General features: G+C 43.1%; 1 protein-coding gene across 1 annotated transcript in view; it reads right to left on the reverse strand.

The window, feature by feature from the left end:
- Positions 1-775: 775 nt before the first annotated feature.
- Positions 776-15444, reverse strand: part of LOC137667885 (pleckstrin homology domain-containing family G member 1-like) — a 62144-nt gene continuing 47475 nt past the window's right edge. The window contains exons 11-18 of the mRNA XM_068409064.1: positions 13271-13304; positions 11994-12089; positions 10718-10756; positions 10230-10252; positions 9168-9386; positions 7497-7613; positions 4992-6666; positions 776-3982 (exon numbers count right to left, since the gene is read on the reverse strand). Coding sequence (XP_068265165.1) covers positions 2880-3982; positions 4992-6666; positions 7497-7613; positions 9168-9386; positions 10230-10252; positions 10718-10756; positions 11994-12089; positions 13271-13304 — 3306 coding nt within the window. The 3' untranslated portion in view covers positions 776-2879. The remainder of the gene's footprint in view (positions 3983-4991; positions 6667-7496; positions 7614-9167; positions 9387-10229; positions 10253-10717; positions 10757-11993; positions 12090-13270; positions 13305-15444) is intronic.

Consider the following 15444-nt stretch of genomic DNA (forward strand, 5'->3'; position numbering starts at 1 on the left):
GAAGCCAAAGACCCATTCAGGTCAGTGCAGGGGCAGACAAACTGCCCCAGCTGAGGCTGAAGGAGCGGGGTGGGGGCGGAACGAGGGACGACATACATGACACGTTTTTCAGGCAGACGTCCATGCGCTGCCGCACCTGAACCCCCGCCACATAAATGCCATAACACAAAAAGCCACGGCAAAAAAAAAAACGGCGGCTGCGGAGAGGGGGGACGGGACATTTTACCACGAGGTCGCCTCCCCTCCCCGCTGGGGCATCACACCCCAAAAAACAACCCGACGCACCCGCTAAGGAAACATCCTTCCCCCCGAAATCCCCTTTACTCCCCCTCCCTCCACACCGCCCCCCCCGCCCCGGGGTTGCATCAGCCGGTGCCGCTTCCCCACGTTGCGCCTCTTACCGCGCCGCCGCCGCCGCCGCGCCGCCTCCCCGCACCCCCACAGCGCGCGGCTCGGCGGCACCGCGGCTCGGAGCGCCGGGGCCAGGCAGTGCCGCGGTCCTCATCCCTCATCCCTCCGCCGGGATCCGAGAGCGGCAGCAGCTCCGGGGCCGGGGCGGGGAGCGGGGCGAGGGCGGTGCTCTCCGGGCTACTCTCCGAGCACCGCCCTCCCCCTCGCCCCGCTCCCCGCCCCGGACCCGGCGTCCAGCCCCGTTCGCTTCCGCTTGCCTGCAAGAACCCCCCGCCCACAAATCACCCCCAAACATCATCTACGGAACGACAGAAACCACCATCTCCCCTCCCCTTTCCCCACTCCCATGAACGGAACACGAAGCTTTTGCATACTCAACGTTTATTACAAATAGTATGAAATGGTCCCTGGGAGAAGTTACACGCTACTAGTAGAAGCCCCTTCTTCTGTTTCTGTGGGGTTCCTTTCCCCCCCACCCCCAACTCCACGGATTGCATGAGATGCGAGTTAAACAACATTCCCCTAGCCCTTCAAACACATCTAGAGTAAAGCACAGATTTAACTTCTATTCATATTTACAATACTTTACAAGCTATATTAAATAAATACGGGCTCTGCTACATCTCGCTGTCTTAAATATGTACAACATTATTTCTCGATTGGATTTTACTAGATAGATGCTGGTCCTATCACAGCAGATGTGCTGACTGTAACAAGTCTCCCTGTGGTACGAGCTAGTAAGTACCATGACCAACCAGCCCTCAAAACAACAATTCCTAGCCCATGCAAGATATGTGCAGTAAATAATTTAATCCGTTCTAACAAATTCAAGTCCTTAAATCTTAGTCTACAAGTAATTAGCTGTACACTGATAGCTTCAGGTTTTCCTCATGGTAACCAATGTAGTACAGAGTCGGCTGTTCTGGAAGTACAGTGCTCTGTAGCTGAGGGGAGCGATTAGTAAAAACAGTACTTCAATTAAACTCCTTTAGTGATATGTTTAACTCTGTACTGGCTTTATCCACATAATCTTAAGAATTTGAGCACCAAAAAAGAACAATCGTCACACAAGATGATCGGTGTAGACACATTTAGGCTTTCCTTTAGGTACAATGTTTCCAAGTAACAGAATCCAAAGCTGTGCAACAAAGATGACAAAGGGGAGTAAATGTGCACGGTATTGAAAAGCCTGTTCCTGTTGTAAATGGCAGCATTTATTGTACACGTTATTTGCAAAAGAATGGAATGTATTCTCATTTTTTAAGCTACTTTTATTGTACATAAATTGGATTAGAGTCAGCCCCGGCTGGCTCAGAAAATACATATTTTACCTCTCTGCCAGGAAGGGTCACTTCCTACTACGGAGACACATTCCCGGGGGAAGGCAGCTTGTCACTCAGCTGAAACACCCTCTGGGCCACACACGCCACACGACTGATATTTCACCCAAGCATCCAGCCAAGCCCCATTCTCTCTTGGCATTACTGACGTTGGGCCTTGAACAAATGCCCTGCTGGCCACTGAGCATAAAACACAGCTACTCAACAATTTCACACCCAGTGGCTTTCCGCTGCTGGGCTCTGAGCTACAAGACACTCAAATTTTGCCTGCCTGTCACAAACACCACCATTGCTGGAGGTACCAAACTCAGCCTAGCCATCCTCACAAGCAGCGGAGTTCCCCTGCTACTGCCCAAAACATCCTCCAGGCAAGGACTGTGTCACATCCACAGATTCACATAAAAAGCTGCCACTGCCCATCCTCTACCTACTGTGCAGTTACAGAAAGCAGAAAAGGCTTCAGACACAGAGCTGTCAGCCTGGCACCCCTCACAAGCACTAGGACTAGATGTTGTTTAAAACATAAGAAGCCTGTTCTAAAGTAATGTAGCGTACGCATTGGTCCCACACACTTGGAATAAGTCTGTCGAAAAGAAACGTGCAAAAAGTATGTGCAATTGCACACGTAGCGTGTTGGTGTATTTACCAGAACCCTGCTCAGAAATCTCACAGTCACAGGAGCAGCTGCTCAGCTAAATGCTCCCATATGCAACCAGAGTGATCACGTGGGTATTTTGGATGCAGAACACTGGTCACCAACTTGGAAGTCCAAACACTACAGTTTCCCCACGACAAAATGGTTTAAGAATCAAATGGCATCACACCTGGTTTGATGGTAAGAATCAAAGGGCATCTCACCTAACAAAGGAAGAGATGCAAAGGTTAAGGAGGAGATGGGAAGTCCACCTGCACTACAGAGTGAGACCCCAGACAGGGTGCACATGTGGCCTTTTTCACTTCCAGGATTCTAAACCATTTTAAAAAAGATACATTTTACATCTGTTTACAATATGACTGTGATACAATGCCTGATTGTGTAATATTATGGAAATACATGATGCCGGTACTGATTGTCCTAGTATATACTCTGTCACGATAGGGCAGTACAGCTAGAAATTACCGAAAGCATCAAGCAAAGCTACTCGAGCTGAGACACTGAAATTTTTCCCTTAAAGACTGGACAATATTTTGCTGATTAGGAGACGGTACTCTCCACAGGTAGTCGTTCAGTTTATCCGAGTCACTATATGCAGTCAGATAGGGAGTAAGCACGTGTTTGCTGCCGGCGGACTTTGCAGGAGTACAAGAGACAGTTTTGCCGCAGAGCGTTTCAGAAGGAGCGGCATCTGCGTTGCGCAGTTTGGGATCCGATTTCCTTGGTTGGTTCTGAGAGGTCTCCAAGTCAGATCCTTCATCTTCAGACTTTATTTCAACATAGTCATCATCATCCCCTTCTCCTTCTTCAGTATCTTTGAAATTAGAAAAATAGTTCTGAGTGGCCACCTGTGCTGTCAGAGGGGAGGCCCTGTTCACTCTCAGGACCTTTTGAGAGTCCTGCAGAATCATATCTGAAGAGTTTTCAGGGATCTGCTTTCTCGTATCAGGCCCCGTACATCCCGAAGCAATACCCGGCGTTTGATGGCTGTTGAATCCAAAGTTCCTATTCGAATGGAGCTTTTTCTTGTCCATTTCATTAGGATATATGATTGCTTCTCCAGACCTGTTGACCACAATTGAGGAAGACGACTGTGACCTGCTGTATGCCTGTGGTTTTACAGTGCTTACTCTTCTCCCAAGGGAGTTATAGATGTGATCTTGATGTAAATTTTCTTTGTTCGGTTGGCTTATGATGGCGCTCCACCTCTGCGCCGGGACATGCAAATGATTGGAAATCTGAAGGGAAGACACCGAGCCAGCTGATGGCAACTGCCTCGAATTGCTTTTTATACCAGCTTCTGTACACAAGCTCTTGGACTTTGGGTCTTGGGATTCATGCCACGGAGAGAAGTCGGCCAGCTCACCGTTACTGTACGTAGAATGCAAAAGCCAATCCTCTCCTCTTGAGCACTCACTGGCAGCCTGGGAACGGGGAGGAGATGCAGCCACGGGCGTGGAATACCTCCCGGCTGATGGCTCCTGAGGGGTGGCCCAGGCTTCCTTCTGGACCTTAGGTGAACTTTCTCTAAAGACGATTTGGTCATAAAGCTGGGAATATTCAGCTATTCTGGCACCTAGAAAGGAGAGAGAATTAACTTAGCAGAGGCAAGCAATCCATTAGAAAGAGTTGCGTGAAAATTTTAAAATCCCCAAACACATTGTGTTGGTCAAGAGAAAAGTTTACAGCTGCGTCAATATCTTCAGCCTCAACAAAGTAACATGAAACAACGGAGGCTGGAAGATCTGTGCATTGCATTGCATTTCAGCACATTGCATTGGAAAAAAGCAGCATAAAATGTCTTGCAACAGTGAATAGTCATACAGGATGCAATGTAGCACCGGTTCAAATAATACGATGCTTGTTTCATGTTAAAATGGAAAAGAACATTCTGAAAATGGCCTAGTAAATAAGATATTTAGGGACTTTTATAAATATCACAAGAAGGCAAGAATGACACTCTAGTGTGTGGAGTCCGCTGGCTCCATGTCTCCAATTTGTTTCAATTGACTGCGGACAAAAACAGTTCCAAAGCTGTTGCATATCCACAACTTTGCATATTCATTAGAAAGAGCAAGAAGACCAGCTCTTTCTTATCTGACCCCAATTCCTTATGCTTATAAGTGTGATACAGCAAACCTACATGACTTGTTAGAAGGTGAACATACCTGAAAATACACCTTTTTAGTCCAACTCTGAAGACCACGCTATTAAAGGAAATAACTGCTTTTCTATAAAGAGGCCAATAGCGCTTCAGGCATAAGCTCTATTTCCAGTCTAAGACGAATTGATCTTTCCTGACACTACCCCACTATTTATTCCCAATTTTATCAAGTAACAACAAGAATTTATTGTGATATAAAGGACTATTCATGTTAGAAGCAGTCACAGAAAACCCATTTCAGTGGTAACACAGAAAATGCAATACTGATACTCAACTAGTAAGGTGGGGAAAATTCATAATCTTCCAATTCAGTACACAAATTCATTGAAAGTTACTAAAGAAATATATCTGTATAGAAAGTTACTAATTTCATTGAAAGTTACTAAAGAAATATATCCGTATAGAAGTATTTTTGACATACCAATAGCAGGACCACCTTGTTTCTTCTCCTCCAGAATGGCAGCGAGATCTTTGTGTTTCAGTTTGTGTTGTCTGCTAGCTGGCTGTTCCTGCTCTGGACTTCTAACTTTCAAAAGCTGGTTAGCCTTCTTAATTTTTTGACTGTACTGCCTTGCCATCATAAAAACTCTGTTCTTTGTTTTATCCACAACAGCCAAGTCATTTTCCATGCCCTCTGTATGCGCACTGGACAGAACACTATTGGCAGATTCGTATGGGCTGTCTACAAAAGGCACCTCACTGGAGAAGGAAGATCTGTTCAGACTCATAAAAGAGTTCTCCTTGCACTGTGTAGTGTCTTCAAGCCTGAGATTAGCCTCGCTTAAGGTGGCAGCCCTGGGCTTCACAGTTTTAGGGAAAATAGGAGTTTCTGGCAGAGAGAGAGTAGACAGTGAGTACTCTACATCTTTACTCAGTTCAGGCGTACTCCCAGCATGCAACCTTTCCTGCATATCATCTTTAGAAACAGGAAAGGCTGCAAGGAGGCGGTCTCTTGTCTTCTCCTCATTCTTCTTGATGTAGTTCTCCAGGTCATTCCAAATCTCATCAACTTCCTCTGAGAGTTTATCTGCTGCAGACTTATGGGAGAGTGAATCCGAGTTGGAGGAGCTATCTACTAAGCTCAAATAGTCATTGTCAACAGGAACATGATGGTAAGGACTTTCATCTTCACTGAACTGGAGACTCTCTTCAGAGACAAACTGCTGTAGATTGTCACAACATATGAAGTCTTTTTCCAGGCCCAGAAAACTCCGCCTTTTAGAGCATTTTAAGGGGTCACATTTAAAATTCAATAGTGGTGTTTCTGGAAGCACTATGGTGTCATAGATGTTGTCTTCAACGATCCTGAGCTCATCCAAACTTGAAGTAGGTGCTTCTCTACTGAGTAGTATCTCATCCCTACTAGCACGAATGGAGGCCCTGTTTTGATTTGCTGTCCTCTTTTTGGAGGGTGAATCCAAGCTGCTTTTGTTTTCAGCCTCGTAGAGAGAGTCTCTAGCAGATCTCTGGGGACCACGGTCTGTGTCCTCCCTCCTTGTCAGACCCATCAGTTTTAAGTCTTCATAGCTTATATTATCATAAACGTGTTCAATATCATCGATGGTCAGCTCCTCTGAAGATTCGAGATACGCATTCATACTGCTCACCTCTGCTCTCTTCACTTCCCTGCGAGAACTGCGCTCCCCAATTTTATACCTTGCGCCAGCTGGACACGTCTTACTTTCACCAGCACTACTGGCCCGCCTAACAACTTTGTGACGAGTAGGGCTGGAAGTCTCGTTTTGATGCACTACCCCCAAGTGCCAGCTGCATGGACGCCCAGAAGAACCCCTCCTTTCTCCACCAACAGCTGAACTAGCATTGGACGTAGACATCGATGGTACAAACATCTGATAATCATCTTCATCGTCTTCATTCTCATAAGGTGGATGCCGGCTGGGAAACAATGCCTGCCTGATCTGATGGTCAGTCCAGATGTTTCTGACAGAGGTACTTCCCCCCAGGATATTCATGATAAGCGAGTTGCTCTGGGGTGTGCTGAATTGTCTAGGCAACTGTGGCTGTCTAGCTGCGCAGGAAAATGGAAGATCGGTATTTAGCTGGGCTGACTCTTCATCTGAAGGGTCCTTGGAGCTCTGTGGAGATTTGAAATATGCAGGTAGCATTAGCCTATCCCCTGCAATAATACAGCGATTCCCTCTGTTCACAGAACTGCCATAGCACCAGGGTGTCCTGCAGCACAGAGTCAGGTGGGGATGGGCAGGGTGAGCAGGCCCCTTGCTAGAGAGCCAGGGAGCCAAGGTGGCAGGGCCAGACTACTTTGCCTCCTAATCCTTACCATGGCTCAGAGGTCACTCTTGGCATTTAATAACATCTTACTTCAAATACAAGACACTGGCTCATGCTAATACATGAGTAATTAAAGGCAAATTTGTTTGGCAGGGGTTAGATTAAACCTTTTATGCTAACTCTGCAGTTTCACAATGGGATTAAGCTGATCTGACTCTGGGCTTGTGCCAAAAGTTTTGTTCTCCTCCCTTTCCCCTTTCCTACAACCCTAGCAGAAAGGTAAGTTATGCTCTCTAGCACATGCCACTGAAAATTTCATTGTCTTTTTGGAGTAACTTTTCATCCAGCTCAGCTAGCGGATCTAATTTACAGCAAGACCATATGCCTGCTAACGCTAACATGAAGGATGCTGTAGATGTTCCTGTCCAGAGGCTGGGAAAGAGAGGGGAAGATAATTCCTTTTGGCTTAAGTTAATGGTGATTGGTTTGGTTGGTTGTTTTTTTCTGCCTGCTCTCAAAAAAATATTTTTTCATCATACAGATGAATATTTCAATGATATGAATATTAATACATGACATAAACAGAAGATGACTTATCTGTCTGCCTAGGAAAAACACGATTTCTTTGACACATCTACGATGCATAGCAAAATAGAAGTAAAAAAAAATTATATACCTGTGTTTCACACTTGTTGAGATTAACACTTCTCCGTTTTTCAACGTTTTCAGCAGCTTGACTATTAAGTCTTTTTCTTCCCCCTTTCAATTTCTGCAGTGAGCTTTGCCGCACTCCCTGTAATTTAAAAGAAAAGAGCAAGGGAGGGGTAATAAAATCTACAGTTCTTTGTACAGCCTTGTTCAGAAGAATTACTAGCAGCTAGGACAGGCCAGGTATCCACACTGGGAGGACAAAACGCTCATGAGTAGTCAGAGCACTGCCACAAGAACGATTCAGAGCTCAGAAAACTTTCTTTACAATACCGAATTAAATGAAATCAATCCATACAGCTTGCCAAAAGGGGTTGAAAGCAGCATCTGTGTATAAAAACATAGATGTAAAAGAATACATAAAATTGGATGAGGGAAATGGCTTAAACTCACAGCCAAGTTGTAACAGAAGAAGGTGGTCGCACAAAAATTCAATTTTCAAAGGTTTTTTTTTGTTTTAAAATGGGGAGGCGACAGTCTTGCTGTCACTGGCAGTCTTGAAAAGCAGAAAGAGGTCTAAACAAAAATATGCTGTCATCCAACTTCCCAGAAAAAAAAAAGCAACAAACAAACAGAAGGCCAGAATGTTGTATGTTGAGCAGTATTCAAATTAACTCAGAGTGAAGGGCATGCATGGTGGGAATGGCGGGGGGGAAACTGAGAAGATATTGTTGCCACAACTAGGATTAAACAGTAAGCTCCTATTATACATTTTTATAGTGGTATTCTTTTGCACTTACTCATTCTTTTGTACTTACTCATGTCAGGAAGAGGGAGAATGACAAGACACTGCACTACACTGATATGAGATACTATTTTATCAAAGATTTACAAAGCAAATCCTGTAATTTCAAAAAGGAAACATACAGAAGGCTTCAAAAACAATTTCAATAATAGGTTTTGGATAATTCACCAAATAAATGGGCCACACAGTGATATGACCTCAGCACCAACTAAACCAAAGAAACGGAAAATCTACATTCTTTAATACAGTCACACTTCAAAACTGGGGTTTTAGTCTTTCAAAGTACTACGTAGGTATGGAAACATCACACAGAGTGGGGAAAACTACCACCTATCGAATGACTGTGCAATAGCAAGAGATGAAGATTCTCATCTTCAAAAGTCCTACTCACAACATCTCATATTAAAGCTCCCATGTTCCTATCTACTGCCAGCAGCTCGCAGGTCAAGAAACACCACATCACATGTGGCAGTGCCTGAATCTTAACTTAATACTCAAGTCCCTGCTTCGGGCACCTGAAAGGCACTCACTATCTCTGCACGTGGCCTAAAAAGGTTTTTGTCATGGCATCAGCTGGAGAAGCAAGGAAAGGTCAGTTGTGCACAACTGGTAAAAAACAGCTTTCTGTCAAAATTACGCTTGAGGACTGTAAAGAACTAAGTAAAATCTCTTGCAAGCAGTGGGGATTTAATCTTATGCATAGGGGCTAATTTTACATCATCTCTGTTAAAATGCAAGAGAGTGTTGTATGATGTCTAAATAAAAATATTTCTAAGGACAAAGAGTTACAAACACTCGTAAGACGTTCCTGCCTCCTTGCAGTTTTACAGATAATTTTAATCCCTTTTCCATCCTCCCCGGGAAAAAAGGATTTTTTTTCCCTCTTTTTCCTACCTGTTCAGACTCTTCTTCATCATCAGCATCAATCTGTTCCGTAGCAGAAGTCTGGAGATTTTCATCCTGATCACTGCTGTAGGCTGGCTCAATAGACTCTTGAAATTGGTTCTCCAGCCCACTGGGTTCCAAGGAAACCTTCTTCCTAGAATTCAGCAGGGCTTCATTTGATCCTAGTTTGGTGGCTTGAGATAATAGGGCTCCTTCAATACTGATCCGCTTAAAAAAAAAAAACCACCACAAAACTTTGTTTAGAAGTTTATAGAGATTTTATATTTTAGTAAGACACTGTTTTATATCAGCCTTACAGGCAATGTTTAAGCTACGTTCAGTTAGCTGCACTGAAATGAGATTTATAAAGAAATAAGTAAAACAATCAGTATTTTTCCATAGAATATTTAGAACTGAAAAAATATATGGAAAAACCCCCATCCCATTCACGGGCTTCAGTGACATGGCATCCCAGTGAAGTCATATCTAATGTACTCTGTAAATCTTCCACAGACTCACACTTTAAATTCCATCCCAAATAAAAGCCTAGGACCTGAAATTCAACATGAGACTTTCAAACTGCACTGGGAACTTCATTACAAATTCTTACAGAAAATGCAAAAATTAGAAATGCTCATTTCCATCTGCTTAAGCTGTACTGGCTCTGTTTGGTCATAGATCATGATTTAAATATATGATATATATACCAGAATAAGCTGAAACTTTACAGTCTTATTTAATAAATGCAAAGACATGCTCCAAAGAGTAAACACTATCTTTATACACAGAACTTCCGTGATTATAGTGGTATTTTTAAGTACCCTAGAGTATTATAAAGTACAACCAATATGTGGATCAGTCTTCTTTTCTTTATTAGATATTCCTGAAATAGTTATCTCTATTGCTATTGCTTTCATTCCAATAATCTTATTGGGAGACGCTAAACAACGTTTATGGTTTTCTTTCCGTTCTTAAAATCAACACAACCAGAGAAGATGCAGATTCTACAGTAAATACTGTGCTCCAAGTCATTTGAATGTGCTAAACCAAGAAACAGAAGAAATGGCTTACCTTCTGCATATCTGGACTCATATCTGAAAACAGAAATATATACTTCATCACAAGTGAATAACCAAACTGCTGTCAGCCTATGCCCATTTTACTGCTACACTAATATCTCAATCATGAATTCCCAAAAGGTGATTAAATGCAGCAGCAATTGAGCAAACTGACTATAGGGTCTCTGATAAAACAGAGACGGCACACGAGTGGCACTTGAGGTCCTGATTTTGCAACACTGATATGATATGGGCAACTACCCACAAAGGCCCAGACTCTGCGTGTTCAGTTACCAGTTGCCAGGATGTTTACAGGACCAGAACCCAAAATGCGCAAAAACAGACGTCAGATTTAAACAATAACATTTTGTTTTCTTTGCACACTTCCTCCCCCTCCCCCACAACGTGTTTAGGGAAAGTTATAGGAGGAAAGGATCCATCTTTACTTGTTCTACACAGTACAGAAGTACTGTGTCAATAAAAGTAGATGAAGTAGCTTACCATTTGACTTCAAAACTTTATGGACTCTAGATGAGGGTTCTGAAAAAGACAACAACATGTTTAAGCACTCCAGCATCCAAAAGAAAGTTACAGGCATCTTGGCCAACTTTTTATAACACAGACACCAAAATTTAAGCTTCTGAGCCCATGCAGGGAAGCCAGATTTTCATTTCTTAATCACCCAATTTCCTCGCAGAAAAGTATCTGTTGAAGTGTCAAGCCTACAGCTGTTACCAAAAAACATACATGGTTTCTTAATGCAATAACAGCTGCCCTTCATACAAGCAGCCACATGTAAATTTTCATCCCATGTTAAGATTCCTGCGTTCGAAAGACTTGGTCATCTCTGCTACTGCTCTAAGTTGCTGGAGGTTTCCTATCAGAAATATGTACGAAGTATCAACAGCTTAGTAGGGCTTTAAAAGTATAATTAGCTGAACATTACATAGCAAGCCATTTGATCAGTATTTTGTATTACTCCTTTTACAGGCAAAGCAGCACCAATGCAATCCTTCATCTCAGAAACAAAGGAAGATGCCTGAAAAGCAATTAAAACTTGATTGTTTTTCAGACACAAATGCTGCTGTGCAATAAATCACTACATCAATACTCTCACCGACCTTGTTTAAGTCATTCCCAATGCACAATGCTACACACTCCAAATTGGAAAGGTCTTTCAAGTAGCTGAAGAGGGGAACATGGTGACTGCGATATGAAGTCACCCCAATACACATTTGCAGTGGCTTCAAGAGGAAACTAACAGTAATCATAGATGTATGTTGGAGCTAGGAGAAAAAACCCACCCAAAAGTCACCATAACCACCTCTCAAATCTCTATTATCCATAACGATAAAGTTACACTAAGTAAAGACAGTAATCATGGTTTGAAATAACGAGCCTGTGAGAATCAGGATGGAACCACTTCTGAGACAGTAATTACTTGGGGTGGGGGGAAGAAATGTCAGATTTAAGTATTGTGACTGGCTTTCCTGCATATGCATTCTTTTATCCATTACAAAGTACCAACTGTTCTTTATGCATCCAACGTTAGGAATGTATATCCATGAAATTAAATGCAAACAGTGAATAAAAAAAAATTACACAAACAACAAATGGTTAATAAGATACTCCACCCATACCTGAGAGTTACTGTGCTGTGTTAAATCTGCGTGGAGTACAGGCTAAAGACCAAGTCCAAGTGCCCAGCCTCACCCAACCCTAAACAACCCTGTTTGTTTTCCCTCTTGTCATCTTGGTGTTAAAGGAGTTTATTCACCTGATTTCCTTCTCACTCTGTGAGGAGCACTGCCTTCTTTAGGCTGGTACGATGATTTCATTTCTCCCTCAGGACTATAGTGGAAGCCTGGGTGATCTGTGGAACAAGCAGAGTACAAGGAATAAGAGAGTGACAAGGGTGTCACTTCACATGCCTCCACAGCTCTCTTTGGCGGCAGTGCCATCATCCCTTTATGACTGACAAAAGTGGCACTTCTTCAGAGCCCGAAGCAACACAAGCAAGGTGGTGTGCTGCTGTAGGGTAGCTGTTAACCATCCAGCCATGGAAACTCTTTGCCCATTTAGTTGTGCCTTGCTCCAGATGGCTAACCCAGCAACATTTATGCACCATCATCTTGTTTAACTGTTTGCCAGTTTCACAGCCAGAGCCTTCCTGACCAATACAACTAAGTAAATAACAAGCCTGCTTTACTCCAAGACTTCCTCAGCATTTATATCTTAGGACTATTGTTCCCATTTCCCTACACTGCTAGGGATCGCTGGGAACACGAAGAGCTAACGCAGCTTGCACCAGCAAAGGCAGCCAGCAGAAGATGCAGCAGCAGGGACGGTGCAGATGGGACTGCACTCAGAGCGCAGACAGCAGCATCACACGAATTCTCTAGCCCTGGCTCCTGGGACGCACCCAGGTAAACTCTTGAGACACAAGCACAAGCCTGCTGGGTCCCAGCATCGAGTTTTCGTGGGGCTGCTCTGCGGGTGCAAGTTGCTTTCTACTGTAGCCAGGAGAGCAGCTGCTGTGCTAACAGGACTGCAGGGTGATGGGCTCCCTCGTTTCCCTTCCATGGAGGCTGTGCAAAGTGTGGTGAGCAGCTGGCAGCTTCCCTTGCTGTCCTGCAGCTGCAGGTTTGCCAGCACAAATAAGTCATAATGCTGCTACATATTTCAAGCTGCATTTGCTTATTGCTAGCCCTTCAGTGGGTCCTAGTCAGAAGGAGCTTATGCTACAAAATAGGAAAGATCATACGTTTAGTCAGCATGGAATAAGCAAAAAAGAGTGGCCAGAGTTTACAGAGGTCTAATCTGCCTCTTTCTTGCTCATCATGTGATGTAACTTGTTGGTTGCAGATCAGTCAGCCCAAGGCCTACAGAGCTCCACAGGATCTGCACCCAATTTTGTTTTTTACAGCAAGGTCATAATTCAAGGAACATAAGCCTGGCTTTCTTCCATCTCAGATGAAACCAACTGTTAAAGCCAAACTTCTGAATATGGTTTTATTGATTTTTAAAAATCAAAATGAAAAAGAACCAACTTACGTATGGCATCCATTTCTAGAATTGCCTGTTTGGCCTGAAAGAGAAAAAGTAACAAATGAAAAAGTTAAACTGCAAGTAGAAGGACAAAGTACATTGCATATTACAGATAGCAGTGAGTTTGTATGTAAACAAAAGCAAGTTTAATTTTTTAACTAATAAATATGGTTAGCAGCATTATTTTCTGTCTTTCTCTGTGTGCTGGACATGTTACATATGTGATGAAGAATTTTGCTGGCAGGAGCTTACCAGAGCTTATCTTCAGGGCTTCCCACAAAACCCTGTTGTTCACTGCACCCACAGCTCTGCCTTGCGTGCCCACCCGCCCTTCTGGCAGCGCAAGGGGAGGAGCGCGGACCTATGGCACCACCGGCGTGAGAGATTTCTGGAGGATGCAGCGATGGCACATCTGACCGCAAAAACTACTTTGGCTTCAAAGACAGGGGCTGTGCTGCGCTGAGATCGTGCTGCACATGCTGGGTCTCCTCCATGGGGACACAAACCTCCAGAGATCTCTCTACAAGTTCCAGAATTTAGAGCCATCGATACACCTCTCCATATTGCCGGGATTGGCACAAAACGGGCCCTAGTATCTGGGAATCACAAGTTGTTTTGTGATTCACAGAACATCTCCTCCCTAAAAAACAAACACTTTAACTCCTTAATTATGTTTCAATTCCGAAGTCGTTGGTGCAGAGAACACAATCAACCTTGCTTCCTTTAAGAGTTTCCTTGAGGAACAGCTATTAAAAAAATAAATCACCATTTGGTTTAAGTAAGATCGAACCAGGATAAAAAGCATCCGATGACTGCTTAAAATTTGTCATATTTTTTAAACAGGAAAAATAATCTGGATGTTTTATCAAGCATATCAGCTAATAACTACGACGATAAACTAAAATAAAATCTCCTGTGTAACCTGCTTGCCCTTCCACAGGTGCAGTTCGGTAATTTTCCACCAGGCGTCTCATGTGTACTACTAGTAAATCCTCCAAAATCTGGGCAGAGAGGTCTCATAACTAGCAACTACCGGTTTGTCAAAAAAAAAAAACCAAAAAATAAATGTGCAGACAACCCCAGAGATTTATTTGGTTAGACTTTTTCTTTCTCAAGTCAAATTATTTCTATGAGCAGAAAATGGCATTATATTTTTGGTTACACATTTTTGCCACCGATAAAAAAAAAAATCTAATAAGAAGTAAGAAAAGATCTTGATAAAAAAGCTGAGATCATGCTGTAGTATTTCTTTTTACAACCTAATAAACTGCAATGAGTATTTACATTGTAAGCATGGATACTAGCATAAACATTATACCTTTGATAAACTCTGTCAACAAAAAGATAAGAGGAGAATTAGTAATAGCAACTGCTAGGGTTTTTTTCTCCCATAATTCTCTTCTTGTTGAAAATGAGAGTTAGTACAGCGCTGTGTATGTCAGTTACAGGTAACATTTTTTAGCCTTTACAGCATAAAACTCGGTGAAAAAAAGAGTCAGGGAAACTGATCAGGGAAACTAATACTAAAAAAATAAAGCCGTAAAACTCAGTGGGGAAAAAAATCAGAAAAAAAACCCACTTCCACATGAGTCAGTGGCTGCTGTGTCATGGCAAGAGCAACTAGGGTTAACACCCTTTGCGAGGTGCAGTATGTTACACTGGGAAACATCACTTGGAGCTCTAAGACGGGATTTCATAAATAAAAGGACCAGTTGTCCCTACTCCTAGACATTACAGCTATGAATATCAGTGCCTCATTTTCTCTGGCACAAAGCTTGGTAGCGATCTCACCAAAACGGGCTCAGATGTCCCAGCTAGGGATGCAGGGTTCAGGACGGGTGTGTGTATTTGTAAAGTGAAGCGTGTGCTGCTAATGCTTCACTGCTACGATATCTAACCGAGACAGATTAAAACTAGCTTGGTAAATGTCTACACATGCTGCAGTTTGCGTTCCGCAGTGTTGTGCAGACAGGCAGGATCAAGCCAAGGTATGCTCTTACAGTGGAGCTTACTGACATTGCATCTCTGTTACTCATGTCTTAACGGGCAAATCCTAATGTGGACAGCAACGCTGCTAACGCAGTTAAATTCTTCTGCTCCTGCACCAAGCTCAGTAGCTGCTTTTAGTGGAACTTCCCCATTAATTTTGAGGAACTTTTAAAGACATAAGGACACAACAT

This window comes from Nyctibius grandis, chromosome 1, assembly GCF_013368605.1.
Source record: "Nyctibius grandis isolate bNycGra1 chromosome 1, bNycGra1.pri, whole genome shotgun sequence".
In the NCBI taxonomy this organism is placed as follows: Eukaryota; Metazoa; Chordata; class Aves; order Nyctibiiformes; family Nyctibiidae; genus Nyctibius; species Nyctibius grandis.